This window comes from Mobula hypostoma, chromosome 9 (assembly GCF_963921235.1).
Source record: "Mobula hypostoma chromosome 9, sMobHyp1.1, whole genome shotgun sequence".
Taxonomy (NCBI): domain Eukaryota; kingdom Metazoa; phylum Chordata; class Chondrichthyes; order Myliobatiformes; family Myliobatidae; genus Mobula; species Mobula hypostoma.
Genome location: NC_086105.1, coordinates 20,755,532 through 20,774,245, shown reverse-complemented (window position 1 = coordinate 20,774,245; position 18,714 = coordinate 20,755,532). Strand labels below are relative to the sequence as shown.

The following is an 18,714-nucleotide window of genomic DNA, read 5'->3' as shown; positions in this document are numbered from 1 at the left end:
CAAACACTATTTGAACGATTTCGCCATTTCATCTAGCCTGGTACTTCAGTACAGGGGCAGTGCGGCATTGTTGGGGATACATTAATGATGTATTTAACCAAGATTCTTATCTCCCTGTTCCACTGGTTGCAAAAGACTCGTTGTCCTACTTGAACAAACATTTCCCAATAAAACAAACCATCGATTTTGCTTGCTGTCTTCTCATTGTGGCTTGTAGATATTTGCTGTTTGTTTCCATAAGTTTCTTACGTTACTCTGGTGACAGAACTATGTTAATTCAGTCTTTTTGACAACATTGTATCTGCCCATGAGTTGGATATAGATCTGGGTTTATTCACATATGTTTTACTGAAAATAGAAAGAATTTTAAGAGAGAATGGCACTGAACGTGTGACTGAAACTAGTCCCATTTTAAGCTGAATATTTTCATTAGAAGTGCAACTAGTGGAAAATAATTAAGCATGAAATATGTGAATGAATTCAATCTCAGTTGTTTAGAGCAGGCTTAACAGTGGAATTGCCCAAATGTGCAAATTTCATCAATGAATTTGCATGGTTGACATCTGCAGCTTAATTAATTAGAGGTAAAGTACTTCGGGATTTCCGAGCATGTGAAGAGCTCTATGTAAACTTAAGTTCTTACCGGTCTGTTAGCAGAGAAGGAATAGAGGAGGAATGCAGGGTAAATGAAGTGGAAATGTGGGACCTTCATCATTCTTCGTCATAATGGCATACAGAGTTCTCTGACTTAATAGAAGAACTGGATTTCATATTTGTACCCAAGTCAACACATCTCTCGTTGACCTTATGTCCTTGAGTTCCTATGACTCCTCCGACGTGTTCTCTGCATGTTGCTACAGTACTGTGATTTAATTACATCTCTGGAAACCTTCTGGCATCAAAGAGGCCTTTTACATTTCCATATCATTTATCCTTGTGTGTTTATCTCATGTGTGTTCTTGGACTCTGTTGTAATAGATTTCCACTTCCTTCTGTATTTTGCTGGGAAAACAAGCCTACCCTTCTCCAATTTAACTGAGCCTGACAAGAAGGCAGGGCTACAAATGTGTTACTTGAGTAAGGAAGGGGATCTGAATAGGATTAACAGAGGATTTTAGAGTGTGCTTGGATTGAGCTCAGTGCACTTGGTGATCTTAACATAACAACAACTTGGAATGATGCAACACTTTATAGTGAGAAAAAAACGTTTCAGGGTGCCTTACTTTGGAAGTAGTTGAGAATGGACTTAGTCTTATGACTGTAATGACAAGGAGAAGTCCAAGGGCTTGGTCAATAGTGTGGTTTGTGAGGATAATTTCAAATGTGAACACATATGAAGTTCAAGGAGGAAATTTGAGGGAGATCCCCAGAAGGCTGAAGGTTGGATGGTTATTAGAGGTGAGGAGAAAGTGTAGCCAGAATCTGAGGATTGGACTAAGTAGGAGATAGATAGCTTTATACAGGGTCTGTGTGGCAGTTGGTTGGCATGGATATGGAATTTGGATTTCTTTGGACAAGACTTCATAATAAGGTCATTGTTTAGATGGCCTGGGAAGTCCTTGGGAGAGGGGAGATTCTAGGGAGGTGATCTAGGTGCCAAGCCTTTTTTTACAGCCTTGATCATATGGCTGGAAAAGGGGTTGATATCAGCAGTGGGCCCAAAACCCGGAGCTATTAGTTATCAATTTTTGACGTTAAACATGCAGTCTGTTTCCTGTGAGGAGCCACTTAGAAAAGACCGGTTTGCCGGTAAATGGGAGCCAAAAGTTACAGGTGAGCATTAGTTTCTGCTCATCAAATTGATAAAGTAATACAAAAATATTGATGAGAACAGGGCTGGCCACAGGTGTGAACTGTCAGTGGTAGAAAAACATACAATATAGAAAACCTACAGCACAATACAGGCCCTTTGTCCCACAAAGTTGTGCCAAACATGTCCTTACCTAAGAAGTTACTAGGGTTACCCATAGCCCTTTATTTTTCTAAGCTCCATGTACTTATACAAAAGTCTCTTAAAAGACCCTATCGTATCCACCTCCACCACCGTTGCCGGCAGCCCATTCAACGCAGTCACCACTCTGTGTAAAAAAAAAAGCAAACTTACCCCTGACATCTTCTCTGTACCTACTCCCCAGCACCTTAAACCTGTGCCCTCTTGTGGCAGCCATTTCAGCCCTGGGAAAAACGCTCCACACGATCAATGCCTCTCATCATCTTCTACACCTCTATCAGGTCACCTCTCATCCTCCGAAGCTCCAAGGAGAAAAGGCCGAGTTCACTCAACCTGTTTTCATAAGGCATGCTCCCCAATTCAGGCAACACCCTTGTAAATCTCCTCTGCACCCTTTCTATGGTTTCCACATCCTTCCTGTGGTAATCGCTTCTGATTGAGTATCGCAAGAACACATCAGGACACAGCGGAAGAGTATCCCCTCCCAGCTTCTTATTTCACACCCTTGCCCACTCACTCACCCTCCCTCTCACCTGGTCTCACCTATCACCTACCAGCTTGTATTCCTTCCCCTCCCCCCCACCACCACCTTCTTATTCTGGACTGTCTGTCTGTCTGTATCTTGTTTTACGGCGGTTGGCATCCAGCTTAATGGTGCATTACCGCCACCCTCTGCTCCAGAATGTGCACTAAACATACATTCTAAATCCTTTCACCCAATCGCGCGCGCGCGTGCGCGCGCACACGCACACACACACACACACACACACACACCTACACTTCACCCTCCCATCTTTGACCATCCTAGTATCCTATTCCTGTTTATTCGTCATATTCTATAAAAAACCCCTGTACCCCTTAAAAACGCTAAAAATACCCGGACCTGTGCTCTCTCACCCATGCCCAGCAACCCTTTTAATGTGAATTCCTGCATCCCCAACTCCCTTAATTTATTTCTCATCATCTCTCTCTGTATCCCATACTTCCTGCAACACAAAACTACATGTTCTACTGACTCCTCTTCCTGACATTCCTCACACAATCCTGTCTGGTGTTTCCCTATCATTTTCAAAGTTTTGTTTAATGCACAGTGCTCCAGCCTTAACCTAGTCCACACAATTTCCTCTCTTCTGTTTCCATTACCTACCCTAGTACCTGCAACACTCTTTTGTATTTGATATAATTGCCTCCCTTTCCCCTCCCTGTCCCATCTTTCTTGCCACATTCGGTTGACTTTTTCCCAGATTACACACTTAACCTCTGCTTTACTGATACTAATGTGCATTTCCACATTTTCTTTCTTTAACGCCCACTTTGCCAACTCATCCACCCTCTTATTCCCCTTCACCCCTACATGTGCTGGAACCCATAGAAATTTTACCTGACCTCCCTGATTTGCAATTCTTGTAACTAACTGAAGGACTTCATAAAGTACATTTTGCCAACTGTTTGTGTGAAAAGACCTTAAACTTGCTAGAACTGAGGATGAATCTGAACATATCAATGCTTTGGCTTGTCTGGCTTTCTGCACCCATTGCAACGCAACCAACACTGCCAGCATCTCTACTGTAAACACCCCTAACTTATTAGATGTTCTTCTGCTGATTCCAATTTCTTTTGCTGGTATTACCACCCCAAACCCTGTCACTCCTGTTTCAGGTTCCTTCGCACCATCCGTATAAATGTGAGTATAATCACTATACTTTTCCATCACATGACAGTTAAATGCATTTACCAAATCTGTTTTATCTTTCTTTCCTTTTTACCTCTAACAAATGCCAGTCTATGTCAGGCCATACAAGCTTCCATGGAGCTACAACCGGATAAACTACTGAAGGACTTATGCTCAGATCAAACACTCCACATTCTTTCGCGATATCATTCCCTACCCGACTAAAGGTATCCCTCTGAAACCTCCCATTTTCCCAGCACTCCTGCAACACTCCTTTAGTAGGGTGAGAATCATTGTGCCCCTGCAAGTTAGCCCAGTAGTTTGCCATCAGTTGCATCCTTCTTAGTTCCAAAGGCACTATTCCCATTTCTACCTGTAGTGCTGACACTGGTGACGTTTTAAAAGCCCCACTGCACACTCTCAAGGCCTGAGCCTGAATCACATCCAGTTTCCTTATAAGAGACCTAGATGCTGATCCATATACTATATTTCCATAATCCAATACAGATCTTACTAAAGCCACATACATTCTCTTCAAAGCTGAACAACTTGCTCCCCATTCCCTACCAGTCAAACATCTCATCAGATTTATTACTTTTTTACATTTCTCCTCAACTTTCCTGATATGGTCTGCCCATGTTAATCGTGAATCAAATATAACTCCCGGAAATTTAAATGATGCAACCCTTTCTAATTCAACCCCATACATCCTTAACTTCTTCCCTACCTCAACCCTTTTCCTGGTAAAAAATAGAGTTTGAGTTTTATCTACTGAAAATCTACATCCCCAATCATAACCCCACTCCACCACTTCATCAATTGCTTCTTGTAGTTTCCTGATTATATGGTCCATGTTCCTGCCTCTTTTCCACAAGGCCCCATCATCTGCAAACAGTGACCTACCTATATCCACTGGTACCTTTGTGAAGACATCATTGATCATAATGATGAAAAGTAACGGGCTAATCACACTACCTTGAGGTGTGCCATTTTCCACTATGTACTGTTTTGATAATTCTGATCCAATCCGAACTTGAATTTTTCTACCAAACAAAAAATCTTTAATCCAATTAAAAACTCTCCCACCAACCCCCATCTTGTGCAGTTTAATTAATAATCCTTCCTTCCACATCATATCATAGGCTTTTTCAATGTCAAAGAACACTGCCACTACTGACTCTTTATTTGCCTGGGCCTTCCTTATTTCAGTCTCTAACATAATCACTGAGTCCATGGAATTCCTTCCCTTTCTAAAACCACTCTGATAACTTGCCAGCATTCCCCTTTCTGGACTTTACCCCCTGCCTTTCCTGTCTTGATGAAGAATCTCGGCCCAAAACATTGATTGTTCATTCCCCTCTATAGATGCTGCCTGACTTGCTGAGTTCTTTTAGGATTTCGTCTGGGTTGCAGGAGAAGTAGGTCACCAGGTCTCTCCAGCCTGCCCCGCCATTCAACATATTCATGGCTGACTTGTCTCAGTCCTCAACTCCTCTTCTGTGCCAGTTTCCTACAGCTTTTAATACCCCAATCTTCCAAAAAAAATTATCTACCATCTCTTTAAATAATGTGTGGAGCACTTCTGCTGAATTTAGTTATTATAGTCATTAATAGAGAGTGCAAAGACGGCTTGAGCTGCAGTGAACGGAGGGAAGTATAATTGTTTCTTTTGTCATAGTGATTTATTGTATCACAAGAGAAGATCTGCAAATGCTGGAAATCCAAGCCATCTTGCCTGAGACATCGACTGTACTTTTTTCCATAGGTGCTGTCTGGCCTGCTGAGTTCCTCCAGCATTTTGTGTGTGTTGCTGGTTTTGTTGTGGTTATTTCCTCCACCAGGAGAATTGCGTTGGTGTGCGAATGAGAATGAGAGATAGGAAGAGGAAGAGAGGTGTTTCAAGCCTTATTTGTTTTGTGGGTAGTGCTACACATTGTGGAAACCTCAACTGAGCCTGAATCCAAGGCCAGCAATTTTTGGGTTTCAGGTATGGGGGAGGGGAATGCGGCGGGCAGTTCCGTTGTGAGCCTGTGGGTCGAAATACATGTCCTTCTGCCTATTACATTCAAGTTCTTGTGGTTATAATCAAGGTCTTCAGAGATGCTGAGTGTGGAAACAGGCCCCTTGGCCTACTGAGTTCACATCAACCGTCAAGCACCTTTTAACACTAATCCTTCAATAATCCCACTTGATTCTCTTCACATTCCCTCCAAATTACTCCAGATTCTCCTGACCCCTTCTCATATCTGTGTGACTGGTAATCTTCACTCTACACTTTCAGTCTTGAAGCAGGGTCTTAAACAAAACATTAATTTCCCCTTTTTCCTCCACGGATCATGCTTGACCTCACGGGTTCTTCCAACCATTTTTTTTTTTGCTCCTGATTTGGGCATAGGTAGTCCCTGACATCTCAGACCTGTGTGGGTTGGTGTTGCTCCTAAGTCCATGTTCCTCTTGGAGGCAGAGGTCACAGATTTGGCAGGTGCTATTGGAACAGTTGTGCATTTAGTAGACACTGTACAAACTGTACTCACTTTGCACCACTGGTATAGGGAATGAAGGCTTAGGGTGATAGATGGGTTACCAATTAAAAGCTGTCAGTATTTTTAGAGTCATAGAGCTCTACAGCGCATGCAAGGCCATTCAACCCATCTAGTCCATGCCAAACTATTATTCTGCTTAGTTCCATTGACTTGCACCTGGACCATATCTATCCAAACTCAAATGTTGAAATTAAACCCACGTCCACCACTTCTGCAGGCAGCTCGTTCCACACCCTCACCTCCCTCCAAGTGAGAAGTTCCCCCTCATGTTCCCCTTGAACATTTCACCCTTAATCCATGACCTCGAGTTCTAGTTTCACCCAATGTCAGTGGAAAAAGCTTGCATTTGCCTTATCTATACCCCTCATAATCTTCTTATACCTCTTATCAAAATCTCATTCTCGTATACGCCAGGGAGTAAAGTCCTATTCTGTTGAACCTCTCCCCCTGTAACTCAGGTCCTTAAGTCCAGGCAAATGGAGGAAATCCTGCCATGCTCCTGAAACTTCCCCTATAGATGGTGGAAAGGCAGAGGAGCAGGCAACCAGGTCAATTTAGCATACATAGGGTTTCTTGAGCCTGTCTTTTTTCAGTTGTATTTGGCGGCATAATCTCCTTTGCATGAATTTTTGGCCTCTCCATAAACATTTGTATAGTATTTGCTTCAGTCGTTCCCTAAAGTAAATTTCATCTTCTCACCACTGCTTAGGTAAAGAAATTCCTACTGATTTTGCGTTGGATTTCTTGGTGACCAATGTGTATAATTCCGGCCTCAGTCACACTCTTTCCCAATACATGGAAACATTGTCCCTGCGGCCACTTCATCAAATCCATGGTAATTTCCGATATTTCTATGAGGTCATCCATCAGTTCCCATCACTCGGGAGAAAGTATCCTTTATACAATATGGTGATCAAAACTGTCTGCAGTGCTCCTGTGTGTGGCCTACCCGACTTTTGAAATCTGTTGAGCGTAATTTCCCTGTTTTTCAATTCTTTTCTTCTAAAAATAGACCCTTGTGCTTCATATGCTTGCTAAATGGTCTTACTAAATTGTGGCCTGTGGTATGGGGTGTATTTGTACTTGATGACCCCTTTGTTTAGATTACTTAGATCCTACTTAGACCCAGAATTTTAGGTAATGCGCTTTCCTCTGTCCTTCCTCTAAAATAAATGATCTTCACTTAACTGAGTTGATACTGGTTTCCAAATTATTTTCCTATTCTGCTTGACCCCTGTAATTTGTTCCAGTCTTCCTATTATTGCTTGTTCTCAGGTTTTGTCATTAGCTATTGATAACTGACTATAAATATATAAGCTATTTCACCATTAGCTATCTATAAATTCAGTTTAATAATCCTTTGTTCTATGATGATAGTTTTCTGTAAATTAGGAAAGAAGAATTTAATCAGTGAATTTTGTAGCTGCTGTAAAAACACGAGGGAAAGGGGATCTGCTACAACAGGCAAATTCTTTGGAAAATATTTAAATATTAGTGCCTCCAATCCAGACTGTGATGCAACCAGTCAGAAAGCTCTCCACTGTGTGAGTGTAGAAATTTGACATACCAAAGCTCCTCAAACTCCCAATGAAGTAGAGCTACTGATGTGTCTTATTCATGATTGTATCAACGTGCTGGGCTCAGGATAGATCCTCTGAATTGTTGACGGCCAGCAACTTGAGCTGCTCACCCTTTCCACTGCTGACCCCTCCATGAGGGTGGGTGTGTTGTCTCCTGACTTCTCCTCCTTGAAGCTCACAATCGATTCCTTGGTCTTGCTGATGTTGAATGAAAGATTGTTGTTGCAACAGCACTCAACCATTCAATTTATCTCACTCCCTTACGCCAACTCGTCACTACCTGAGATTCTGCCAACTCGGTGGTATCATCAGCTAATTTGTAGATGGTGTTTGAGCCACACAGTTGTGAATGTAGAGAGCACAGAGCAGTGGGTCAAGCACACATCCTTGAGGTTAATTATCAGTGAGGAGGAGACGTTATTACTGATCCACACAGACTGTGCTCTCCTGATGAGGCTGTTGATTAATCAGTTTCAGATGGAGATGCAGAGGTCCAGATTTAGAAGCTTGGTGATTATTACTTAAGGGATGATGGTGTTGAGCACTGAGCTGTAATCATTAAATAGCTGAACAGCATGTGGTGTATGTCCATAGCTTCATATAAAGCATTACTGGATTTAAAGGAACTGGACAATGTTATGTTGTCTTTTGTCATGTTTTAGGAAGGAGAATGGTCTTGCATTTTAACACATTAAATTAGAATATAGAACACTATAGCTCAATACAGGCCCTTCGGCCCATGATGTTGTGCTGATCTTTTAACCTACTCAATCTAGACCTTTCCTCTTGCATAGCTTTCTATTTTCTTTCATCCATATGCCTTTTTATGAGTCTCTGAAATCTCCCTAATGTATCTGCCTCTTCCACCACTTCTGGCAGTGCCTACCACCATCCACTGCTGTCTGTGAATTGGCTTCATGAGTTCTTTTGTCCCACACATTGAATCATCAGTGCCCCCTTGTGTTGGCACCAAGGGATAGATCATTTTAAAACCAACCAGATTTGATCCACACTGCATTACTGTACAGTGCAATAAAGTCTTCAACTGAACATTAAGAATTTGCTCCTTAGAAGTGATTTAGAATTATAAATACTTCAAATTGAATAATAATATTTTGCTTTAGTAGTTCAGTTTTCAAATCTTGAATTTCTGAAAACAATAAATATTTACAATTCTTTTTAAGCTGCTTAAAGTTAAGATTAGTTTTATTTGTCACATGTACATCGAAACATACAGTGAAATGCATATTTTGCATAAAATCAAATCAATGAGGATTGTGATGTGCAGCACACAAGTGTTGCTGCTGTTCCAGTGCCAACGTAGCACGCCCACAAATCGCTAACACTGACCTGTATCTCTTTGGAGTGTGGAAGTTTACTGGAGCACCTGGAAGAAATCCACACTGTCATAGGGGCAAGGAAAGAGTCACCTCCCTGTTCTCCATCAATTTGAACAAAGGAGCAGAAAACATTGCAGTGTTTTTAATGGCTTAAGACTCTCTTCAGTGTACAGTATCCAGCTTTCAACAGTTACAAATTAAGAATATTTTTAGAATTAGAATCAAATTTAATATCACCAGCATATGTTGTGAAATTTGTTGTTTTTGCAGCAGCAGTACAATGCAATACATAATCAGAGATGTGAATTATAGTAAATATAAATATATATTTAAATTTAAAAAGTAGTGAGGTAGTGTTCATGGGTTCAATGTCCATTTAGAAATCTGATAGTAGAGTGGAAGCTGTTCCTGAATCAGTGAGTGTTTATCTTTGGGCTCCTGTACCTTCTTCCTGATGGTAGCAATGAGAAAAGGGCATGTCCTGGGTGATGGGGGTCCTCAAGGGTAGATGATACCTCTTTGGGGCATCACTCCTTGAAAGTATCCCGGATGCTATGGAGGCTAGTGCCCATAATTGAACTGAGTTCATAACTTTCTGCAGCATCTTTCAATCCTGTGCATATGGAAGGAACAGGCAAATCCCATACAAACTGGTGTTCATAAGGAAATGTCGCAAATCTAGTTAAGCAGTACGATTAGGGGTGGAGTGAGAGCTGTGTGGATCTAGATGAGCAGCAATTACTGGCAGATGGAGGAAGGAAGAGACACAGGGGCTGGAAGGTGATGGGTAGAGGTAACAAGGGGCTACAGATGGTGAAATCTAATGCAAGAGGAAGTTGGGGCATCAAATGAGACAAGGGAGCTGGGGTGGATAGATGGGAACAGTTGAAAAGGGAACCCAGTGGGAGAAGGGCAAATGGAGTATGTATTGGATTGAAAATAAATGTGGAAATAAGGGGTTTGGCGGGAGTGCTGTGGGTATGGGAGGAACTGAATAGATCAGAAGAAGGGAGAAAGACAGGTGGGAAGTGGGTTACCTGAAATCGGAGAATTCATTGTTGATACTTTTGAGTTGTAGAGTATCCAGGTGTATATGAAGTGCTTTTCTTGTCTTTCATTTTTTCATCTTTCATAGGCTGTGGACAGACTGTTTAAGGTGGGATTGGGGTGGATTAAAATGGCTAGCAAATGGAAGCTCGGATATTTACGAAATGAACCTCAATACAAATAGTGTTATATATGTGTATAAGTGAAGAACTCAAGTAAGTCAACCTCCGGTGATGCTGGTTTTATATCAGAGTGGGGTTGGTGAGTGAAACAAGACAGACGAGCGTCAAGCCCACCCTCCGGAAGGCTGTGAACTCTGACAGCAATGAAGCCATATGTCATGTACGTCTGGCTGTCACAAGAAAATGTTGCAAAATTCATTTAAAAATTCAAACTGCTAACAATTTTTTTAACAAACAGGAGAAACTCTGCGGATGCTGGAAATCCAAGCAACGCACACAAAATGCTGGAGGAACTCAGCAGGCCAGGCAGCATCTATGAAAAAGAGTAAACAGTCAACGCTTCAGGCCGAGACTCTTCTTCAGGACCATGAAGGTCCCCCTGAGTTCCTCCAGCGCTTTGTGTGTGTTGGGCTAATGATGTTTCAAAGTTAATGAAAACTGAAAAAACCAATACGTTTATATATACCATATATTTAAATGTTCAAAAAATCCAAAATATAAATTAACTAAAATTTAAATGGAACAACACATGGGCCAAAACGTCAACTGTACTTTTTCCATAGATGCTGCCTGGCCTGCTGAGCTCCTCCAGCATTTTGAGTGTGTTGCTCAAATTTCCAGCATCTGCAGATTTTCTCTTGTTAAAAATTAAATTGGCCTGTGGCAGACCTAACTCCAACATAAGAGCTGAGAAACTATGGCTGGATTCTACATGAAGCACATTCCTGCTTTCCACATGCATGCATATATACCAGAAATCCCACAAAGTCCAGATATTTGCCAAAATCTCTATTGAGGATTTTGTGCTCTTTATTAATAATTCATCTCAACAAAACAACAGAAGTTCTTTGTGCCATTTGTAAGCTGCTCAAAGTGTAATCTGTATTGTCTATTCCATATATCTGAAGAGCAAAAAGGTCTTTACTGAAGGTCATAGCTTAGAATTATTTTTGATGTACTTGAATTAGCATTGCTGAAGCCACATTACCATCTGAGCAGTCATTTAAAGGGCATTTTCAGTATATCAGTTGCACTTTTTATAAAAGTGATTCATCTTGAAAGAATTATACAGGAGTTTCCATTAATTGGTGATATGTGTTGTTCCACTATATAGTTCCTTCTCATTAACATTCCATCCTTTCTGGTTTGCAAGCAAGAAGTCCTTGCTATCAAATGGTTCTTATAAATTTGTGAACTCTGACTTCAGTTAATACTCGAGGGTGTTTTAAATCAGCAGACTTTGTTTATCCATGCATCTTTACTGAGGTGCCAACATCATAGGTCATTAAGCACTGATATCTTTGGGGTTTGCTCCAGTATAAGGCAGGGGTTCCCAACCTTTTTTATGCCATGGACCAATAGCATTAAGCAAGGGGTCTGTGGACACCAGGTTTGGAACCCCTGGTAGAAGGTAAACATCCCGAGTCAGTATCAGTCAGAATTTAATATGGTAGATGTTGCTCTTCAGGCAAAGATGAAGCACTGATTCATGAGCACTTTGTGTCTGATAACAGGAATGCTTGCACTGCATCAGGTCCTATGAGGCTATTTCAGTAGATATGATCAAACTCTGTTTTTGCAGCAGGCTTCAAGTTTAAAACTAGACTGCACTCGTTGATACATTCTGTAAAACTATACGTGCATGCTTGTACACTTCTACACGTGCGTGAAGAACAGAAGGATGACTAAAGAGACAATAAGACCTTAATGATACTTTGCTTCATTAAGGACCTCTCCTGTGAGAAGGTACCTTGATGAAAGTGAGAACTGTGTAAAACAGGCTGATATGCTGGAACATATTGACATTAAGAAAGGGTGTGCTGGGACTTCTGAAATCCATGAGGGTAGATACGTCCCTGAGGCCAGATGAGATATAACCCAGGGGTAATGGCAGAGGCATATACATTAGGGACATTTAAGAGACTTGGATGGACACATAGATGAATGAAAATGGAGAACTATGTGAGAGGGAAAGGTTAGATTGATTTTAGAGTAGATTAAAGTTTGGCACAACTTAATGGGCTGAAGGGCCTGTACTGGGCTATACTGTTCCATATTCGATAAGACTCAGGATAAGGATTTCTCACCAGCAACACGACTATTGATACCCAAAGGGCTCTTGTACTTTTATGCATCAGTAATTTGGCTGGAAGCTTCTCCTGAACCTTTTTGTGCCTGTTCTTCTCTAAACGTATTGATCCAATAAACATTGAAAATAATGAAAGTGAAGTGCCATCCTCTACAATACAATTAATTTTGTTGCCCAGTTCAGAGCAATTAACAGCTAAATTTTAATCATAGAAAATATATATGAGAAATGCAAAATAGTAAATGGCTTTCTTTATATTCAGTGTCAGTACATTTATAGTATTGTCTAAGTCTCGACATTCGTAGTGTCATCAAGTTAATACAGTCTCTGTGCCAAACACCAATGCCACTCACATTTCCTCTTTGAACTATACACCCGTCAAGCAATGTTCCCTCTAATTTGTAATGACCAGTGTGCGCAAAAATCTTGTTCTGTGCAGTTTTCTTCCCAGTGACAGCAACGTGTGCGCACTGAATTTTGTATGTAGATGTATTCATTTTAACAGCTAGAAAAACACTGTCAATAAGAACTTTGATCTCCTCTGGGTTTGACCGTTTTCACGCTCGTTTGTCTGCACTCTCACAAAACTTACGCGGCAGTCCTGTCGCGGGTAATGAAGAATTTTCTCGCTGGAGCTTTCGCACGCTGTCCATATGCGATTTGCTTGCTAAATGATGCTTTAAAAAGAAAAGTTTCCAACTATCACTCCACTTCTTCCCACTTGCAAGTTCTCCAGCACCTTTTGTATCGTGACAGTTGCCTTAAACTATTCCGCTTTAAATGAACTACCAGTTATTTTACACTTCACACGCTTTGCTTCTTTCGATTTCGGCATAGTGAATCAATAATTTCTTCAATAAGCACAGTATAAATAAGCCAGATCTAAAATCTGCAGAGAAATCATCGCAAGCTCCTTGTTGTCGACACTGTTCACATCAGAACCGGAAAAGGAAATGTGATTGTGTACGATTGCAAAATATACTTAACATGCCAATGGGGTAGAGGGTAACAACCTTTTGTGCGCAGTTTAAATTTCCATGTGCAGTACTAGCAAAGGATGTGTGCGTGCACACACGCGCACACCCTAGAGGGAGCATCGCCTTAAGTGTGCATGCAGCTGTTACATAGGACCAAGTTCTCAGTGCCGAATGGCAGCCGGACTTTAGATTGCAGTTCTTCCCCACAAACCCTTTGTATTGCCTGCACCAAGCTTCATTTTGTCCTCTAGTGTGTAGTCCTCAAGTCTGGAAGGTGCTACAGACATCTCAACAAGTTTTGGGGATACTAAGATGCATCTTTCACTAAGCTGATGTTTCAGAGCACTTGGTGGCTGCTTTGGTATGTATGTGCCCCAGGGAATAGCCTGTAGATCAGAGAGTCCTTTGTTTCATGGCGGCTTCAGGTGAGCATCGGCACAGGCCCTTGCATCCTTTTACAGATCATCTTTGCAAATACATTGCACGAAGAGGTGGGTGATATCCTCATCACAGTCGTCTTGAGGGCAGTAGGACACTCTGACCATACAGGAAAGATCTGACCGTGAGGGCTCTGCTCACTGCCAGGGAGGTGAGGTCTTGACACCTGCTGGTGATGTGGCATTGTGCCAAATGGTTTTCAACAGTCTGCTTGGGAGCTTACTCCATAGGGTTCACGATGTCATTTTCCAGCAGGCTTGCAGATCATTCTCTGCTGACTGCTGCCGGATGGACTTGTGGTCGGTTAAGAGCTGTTCACCTGTTAGCCAGGCTCCCATTCACGAAGGGAAAGGATAAGTGAACTTGTTGGGTCCCTGCAGTAAGTGGTTCACCTTACAGCTGCTGAGACTGGCTTTTTATTTCCAGCTCTTATACAAATATGGGAGTTCTCAAACCTGTACGCTTATTCCATTAACCAGTTGTCATGCTCTAAAATCAGTACTGCGTTCCAAAGTGTATTCGTTATCACAATCTGTACAAAAGAAGAGTTACATTTCTGATATGTGTACATAATCAATTCAATGTAGTTGTATGCTTTTTATGGTTGGATGAAATTGTAGCTCAAGACATTTTGTTAAGTCCTGTAGCTCTGCCTGTGAAGATTTATGTTAATGCATGTTTCTCCTCTTCCTTTTGCAGTGAGTATGTTTTTGAATACATTAACCCCCAAATTCTACGTTGCTCTGACAGGCACATCATCCTTGATCTCAGGGCTTATTCTGGTAAGTAAATATTATTACATCATCATTATCATTATGAATAAAAATGTAAACAGGATTGCAGCTGGGCCAGATGTGCAGTTGTCCATGATCATCAGCCACGTTTTATGTTTTTTCATCTGTTGTCATTACTTGTGTCCTGAGAACCTTTTAACACCACTGCTTATATGTATGGACCCGGTTAGTTAACCCTTGACATTTTATACCATTGGAAGCCATGAGGTTCTCAGCTTGCAGATCTATAAATATCCATTTCGGCTGACATCTTAAAGGTCCCTGGATACCAGTCCCTGAACTCTCCATTTCTGGTACTGAGAAACTTCCTGACTTTCATTTCCCAGGCTATTGTCTCTGAATCACAGCACTAAGGTCTTGCCCTTGTTTGGGAGACCTGGTTAGCCATCTTATTTGCCAGTTTACTTAAACTGCTTCTTTCAAAAATCTAAGCTTAGTTTCTCTCTCCAAGGGTACTGCTTGACCTGCTATTTCCCTAACTTTATGCAACTGTTTCTCATTTACAGCATCTGTGGTGTTTTGCTCTGGTTATTGGCATTTCTTAGTTCACTACAGTTTGTCCTGTCCCACCCTACTGCTCCACTAATGCGATTCTCACAGATGCAGTTCATGCAATGGAGGAGAGAAAGGGGCAGTGTCAGGTTTGTCTTTGTGCAGACTCTACCTGCTTCTCTCTTGTTTCATTAATCCTGTTTTACGGGCATGCAACAGTACCACAAGTGTTTTCCTATTTGGATGGGTTTTAGGAAAGTGAAGATGCATTATTACCATGCATAGGTTTTTTTCTATTAATTCTAAAATAATTAAAGATATCACGAACCAAGTGATGACTTGCATTTTTGGATGATAGAGCTTTGCTGTTGTAGAGTTACAACCAACTCTTCACTGAACATACATCTCACTGCATTAGGTATGGGACGTACAAAGGTTCAAAGTAAATTTATTATCAAAGTACGTATACATGTCACCGTATACAACCCTGAGATTCATTTTCTTGCGGGCACACTCAATAAGTCCAAGAAACACAATAGAATCAATGAAAGTCCACACCAAGCAGGATAGACAACAACCAATGTGCAAAAGACAACAAACTGCAAATACAAAGGAAGAAAAATAAATAATAATAATAGTAAATAAGCAATTAATAACAAGAACGTCAGATGAAGAGTCCTTGAAGGTTAGTCCATAGGTTGTGGGAAAATTCAGCAATTGTGTGAGTGAAGTTGAGTGAAGTTATCCCCGCTGGTTAAGGAGCCTGATGGTTGAGGGGTAATAACCATAAGACAAAGGAGCAGAAGCCGGCCATTCGGCCCATCGAGTCTGCTCTGCCAGTCTATCATGAGCTGATCCATTCTCCTATTTAGTCCCACTCCCCTGCCTTCTCACCATAACCTTTGATGCCCTGGCTACTCAGATACCTATCAGTCTCTGTCTTAAGTACACCCAATGACTTGACCTCCACTGCCGCCGTGGCAACAGATTCCACAGATTCACCACCCTCTGGCTAAAACAAATTTTTTCACATCTCTGTTCTGAATGGGCGCCCTTCAATCCTTAAGTCATGCCCTCTCGTACTATACTCCCCCATCATGGGAAACAACTTTGCCACATCCACTCTGTCCTTGCCTTTCAACATTCAGAATGTTTTTATGAGGTCCCCCCTCATTCTTCTAAACTCCAAGGAGTACAGTCCAAGAGCGGTCAAGCGTTTCTCATATGTTAACTCTCTCATTCCCGGAATCATTCTAGTGAATCTTCTCTGTACCCTCTCCAACGTCAGCACATCCTTTCTTAAATAAGGAACCCAAAACTGTCCACAACACTCCCAAGTGAGGTCTGACCAGTGCCTTACAGAGCCTCAACATCACATCCCTGCTCCTATGCTCTATTCCTCCAGAAATGAATGCCAACATTGCATTCGCCTCCTTCACCACCGACTCAGCCTGGAGGTTAACCTTAAGGGTATCCTGAAGGAGGACTCCCAAGTCCCTGTTTCTGAACAAGGTGGCGTGGGTCCTGAGGCCCCTGTATCTTTTTCCTGACGGCAGAAGCAAGAAGAGAGCATGGTCTGGATGGTGGGGATCTTGATGACTGATGCTGCTTTCCTGCAACAACGCTCCATGTAGCGCTGGGGAGGTCTTTACCTGTGATGAACTGGATCATATCCGTTACTTTTTATGGGATTTTCTGTTTAAGAGCATTGGTGTTTAAATACCAGGCTGTGGTGAAACCAGTCGATATAATCTCCATCGTTGAGGCTGGCTCATGGGCGTCCAGTTTTTTCCTCCTGAAGTCAATAGTCAGCTCCTTGGTCTTGCTGTCACTGAGTGAGAGGTTGCTGTTGTGGTATCACTTGCCAGATTTTCAATCTCCCTCCTATTTGCTGATTCGTCACCACTTTTGATTCAGCCAACGACAGTGGTGTAAAGAGAAAACTTACTGAAATATAGTATTGGAGCTGTGTTTAGCCCTACAGTCATAAGTATAAAGCGAGTAGAGCAGAGGGCTAAGCACCCAGTCTTGTGGTGCACTTATGCTGATGCAGTCTGTGGAGGAGGTGTTGTTACCAATCAGAAGTGAGGAAATTGAGGATCCAGTTGAATTAGCTTTGAGGGGATGATGCTATGGAATGCTGGGCTATAGTCGATTAAGAGAATCCCAATATATGCATTTTGCTGTCCAGATGTTCTAGGGTTGAGTGAAGAGCCAATGAGATGGCATCTGCTGTTGTAGGCAAATTGGAGTGGATCCATGTTGCATCTCAGACAGGAATTGATATGTTTCATCACCAACCTCTCAAAACACTTCACCACAGTGGATGTAAGAGCTACTGGGTGATAGTCATTGAGTCAGTTTACCAAATTCTTCTTAGGCTCCAGTGTAATTGATACCTGCTTGAAGCAGGTAGGTACCTCAGACTGCTGAAGCGAGGGGTTAAAGATATCCGAAAATCTTTCTCCCCCTCCCCCTCCCCCTCCCACTTTCAAATCTCTTACTACCTCTTCCTTCAGTTAGTCCTGACGAAGGGTCTCGGCCCGAAATGTTGACTGTACCTCTTCCTAGAGATGCTGCCTGGCCTGCTGCGTTCACCAGCAATTTATAAGTGTCACCAGGGTCGGATACGGCCCAAGTGCAGAGTGAGAGACACTGAAGCAGGTCAATAGTTCACAGACTTTAATGCAAACAGTGTTAAAGGGAAAACTAAGCTAAACAGGGCCATTAACTAAAACTCTCAAATGGTGAATGAAGCCTACACTGTGGCTGAAAAGAACAACTAAGGATAAAACGAATACCGCTAGTCTTCAGAGTCAGTTGACTCAGGCAAGGCGGAATGCAAGCAGGTAGCGAAGCGTTATTGTGTCCGAGTCTCAACAAATACAACCATGGAATGAATGGAGTTAAGTACTATCACAATGAAATAATAGTTAGCTGACACGCGCACATTCGCAAGCGAAATTGCTGAATTTGCTGCACTGCCGAATCCGTGGTTGTGACAGGCCCCCTTCTCTAGGCGCAGCCCCTGAGGCATCACAGACCTGTGTCCGCTGGAAGTCCCGGATGAGGGACTTGTCCAAGATGTCCTTCAGTGATGCTTGTAGGTAAGTGCCATGGTATCGCCATACTGGTAGTGCCAGTATCGGAGCCAAAGACTTCCACGTAGAGCTGGAAACAAGACTTTTACAGGGGTAGCTGGATCAAGTGACGCCGTGAGACAGATCATTCTCAAAATGAGGACCCTCCGATTGGAACTAACCAGGCACCTGCTTCAACAATAAAACTAACACAGAATCCCTGAGCCTTTCAAAATAAACTTAAACAGAAAGCATCAGGAAACTGCATTACAAAGACTGCATCGCTCGAGAAAAACACAAAGATCTCTTAAACCATTAATAGCTGTTCTTAAGCAACAATTAACCAATTCAGGTGCTCTAAAAACCTCAGAGCCCAATACTCTGATGCTCTGCACAGACCTGAAGAAGTCACTACAGGACTCCGCCCCCCCCCCACCCCCTATAACTGGCATCTGATGGCCCAGGAAGACCTGAAAACTCAAGATCCAGGGATGACTCGAGAGACCTGGGGAACTTGAGAGGGAGGCTT

General features: G+C 42.1%; 1 protein-coding gene across 14 annotated transcripts in view; it reads left to right on the top strand.

The window, feature by feature from the left end:
- Positions 1 to 18,714, top strand: part of LOC134351553 (suppressor of tumorigenicity 7 protein homolog) — a 209,031-nt gene that overhangs the window by 136,052 nt on the left and 54,265 nt on the right. For 12 of the 14 annotated variants that reach the window (XM_063057840.1, XM_063057837.1, XM_063057836.1 and 9 more), the window contains one exon: positions 14,519 to 14,601. In XM_063057840.1, the coding sequence (XP_062913910.1) occupies positions 14,519 to 14,601 (83 nt within the window). The remainder of the gene's footprint in view (positions 1 to 14,518; positions 14,602 to 18,714) is intronic. The other 2 variants (XM_063057841.1, XM_063057850.1) reach the window with 1 other exon arrangement.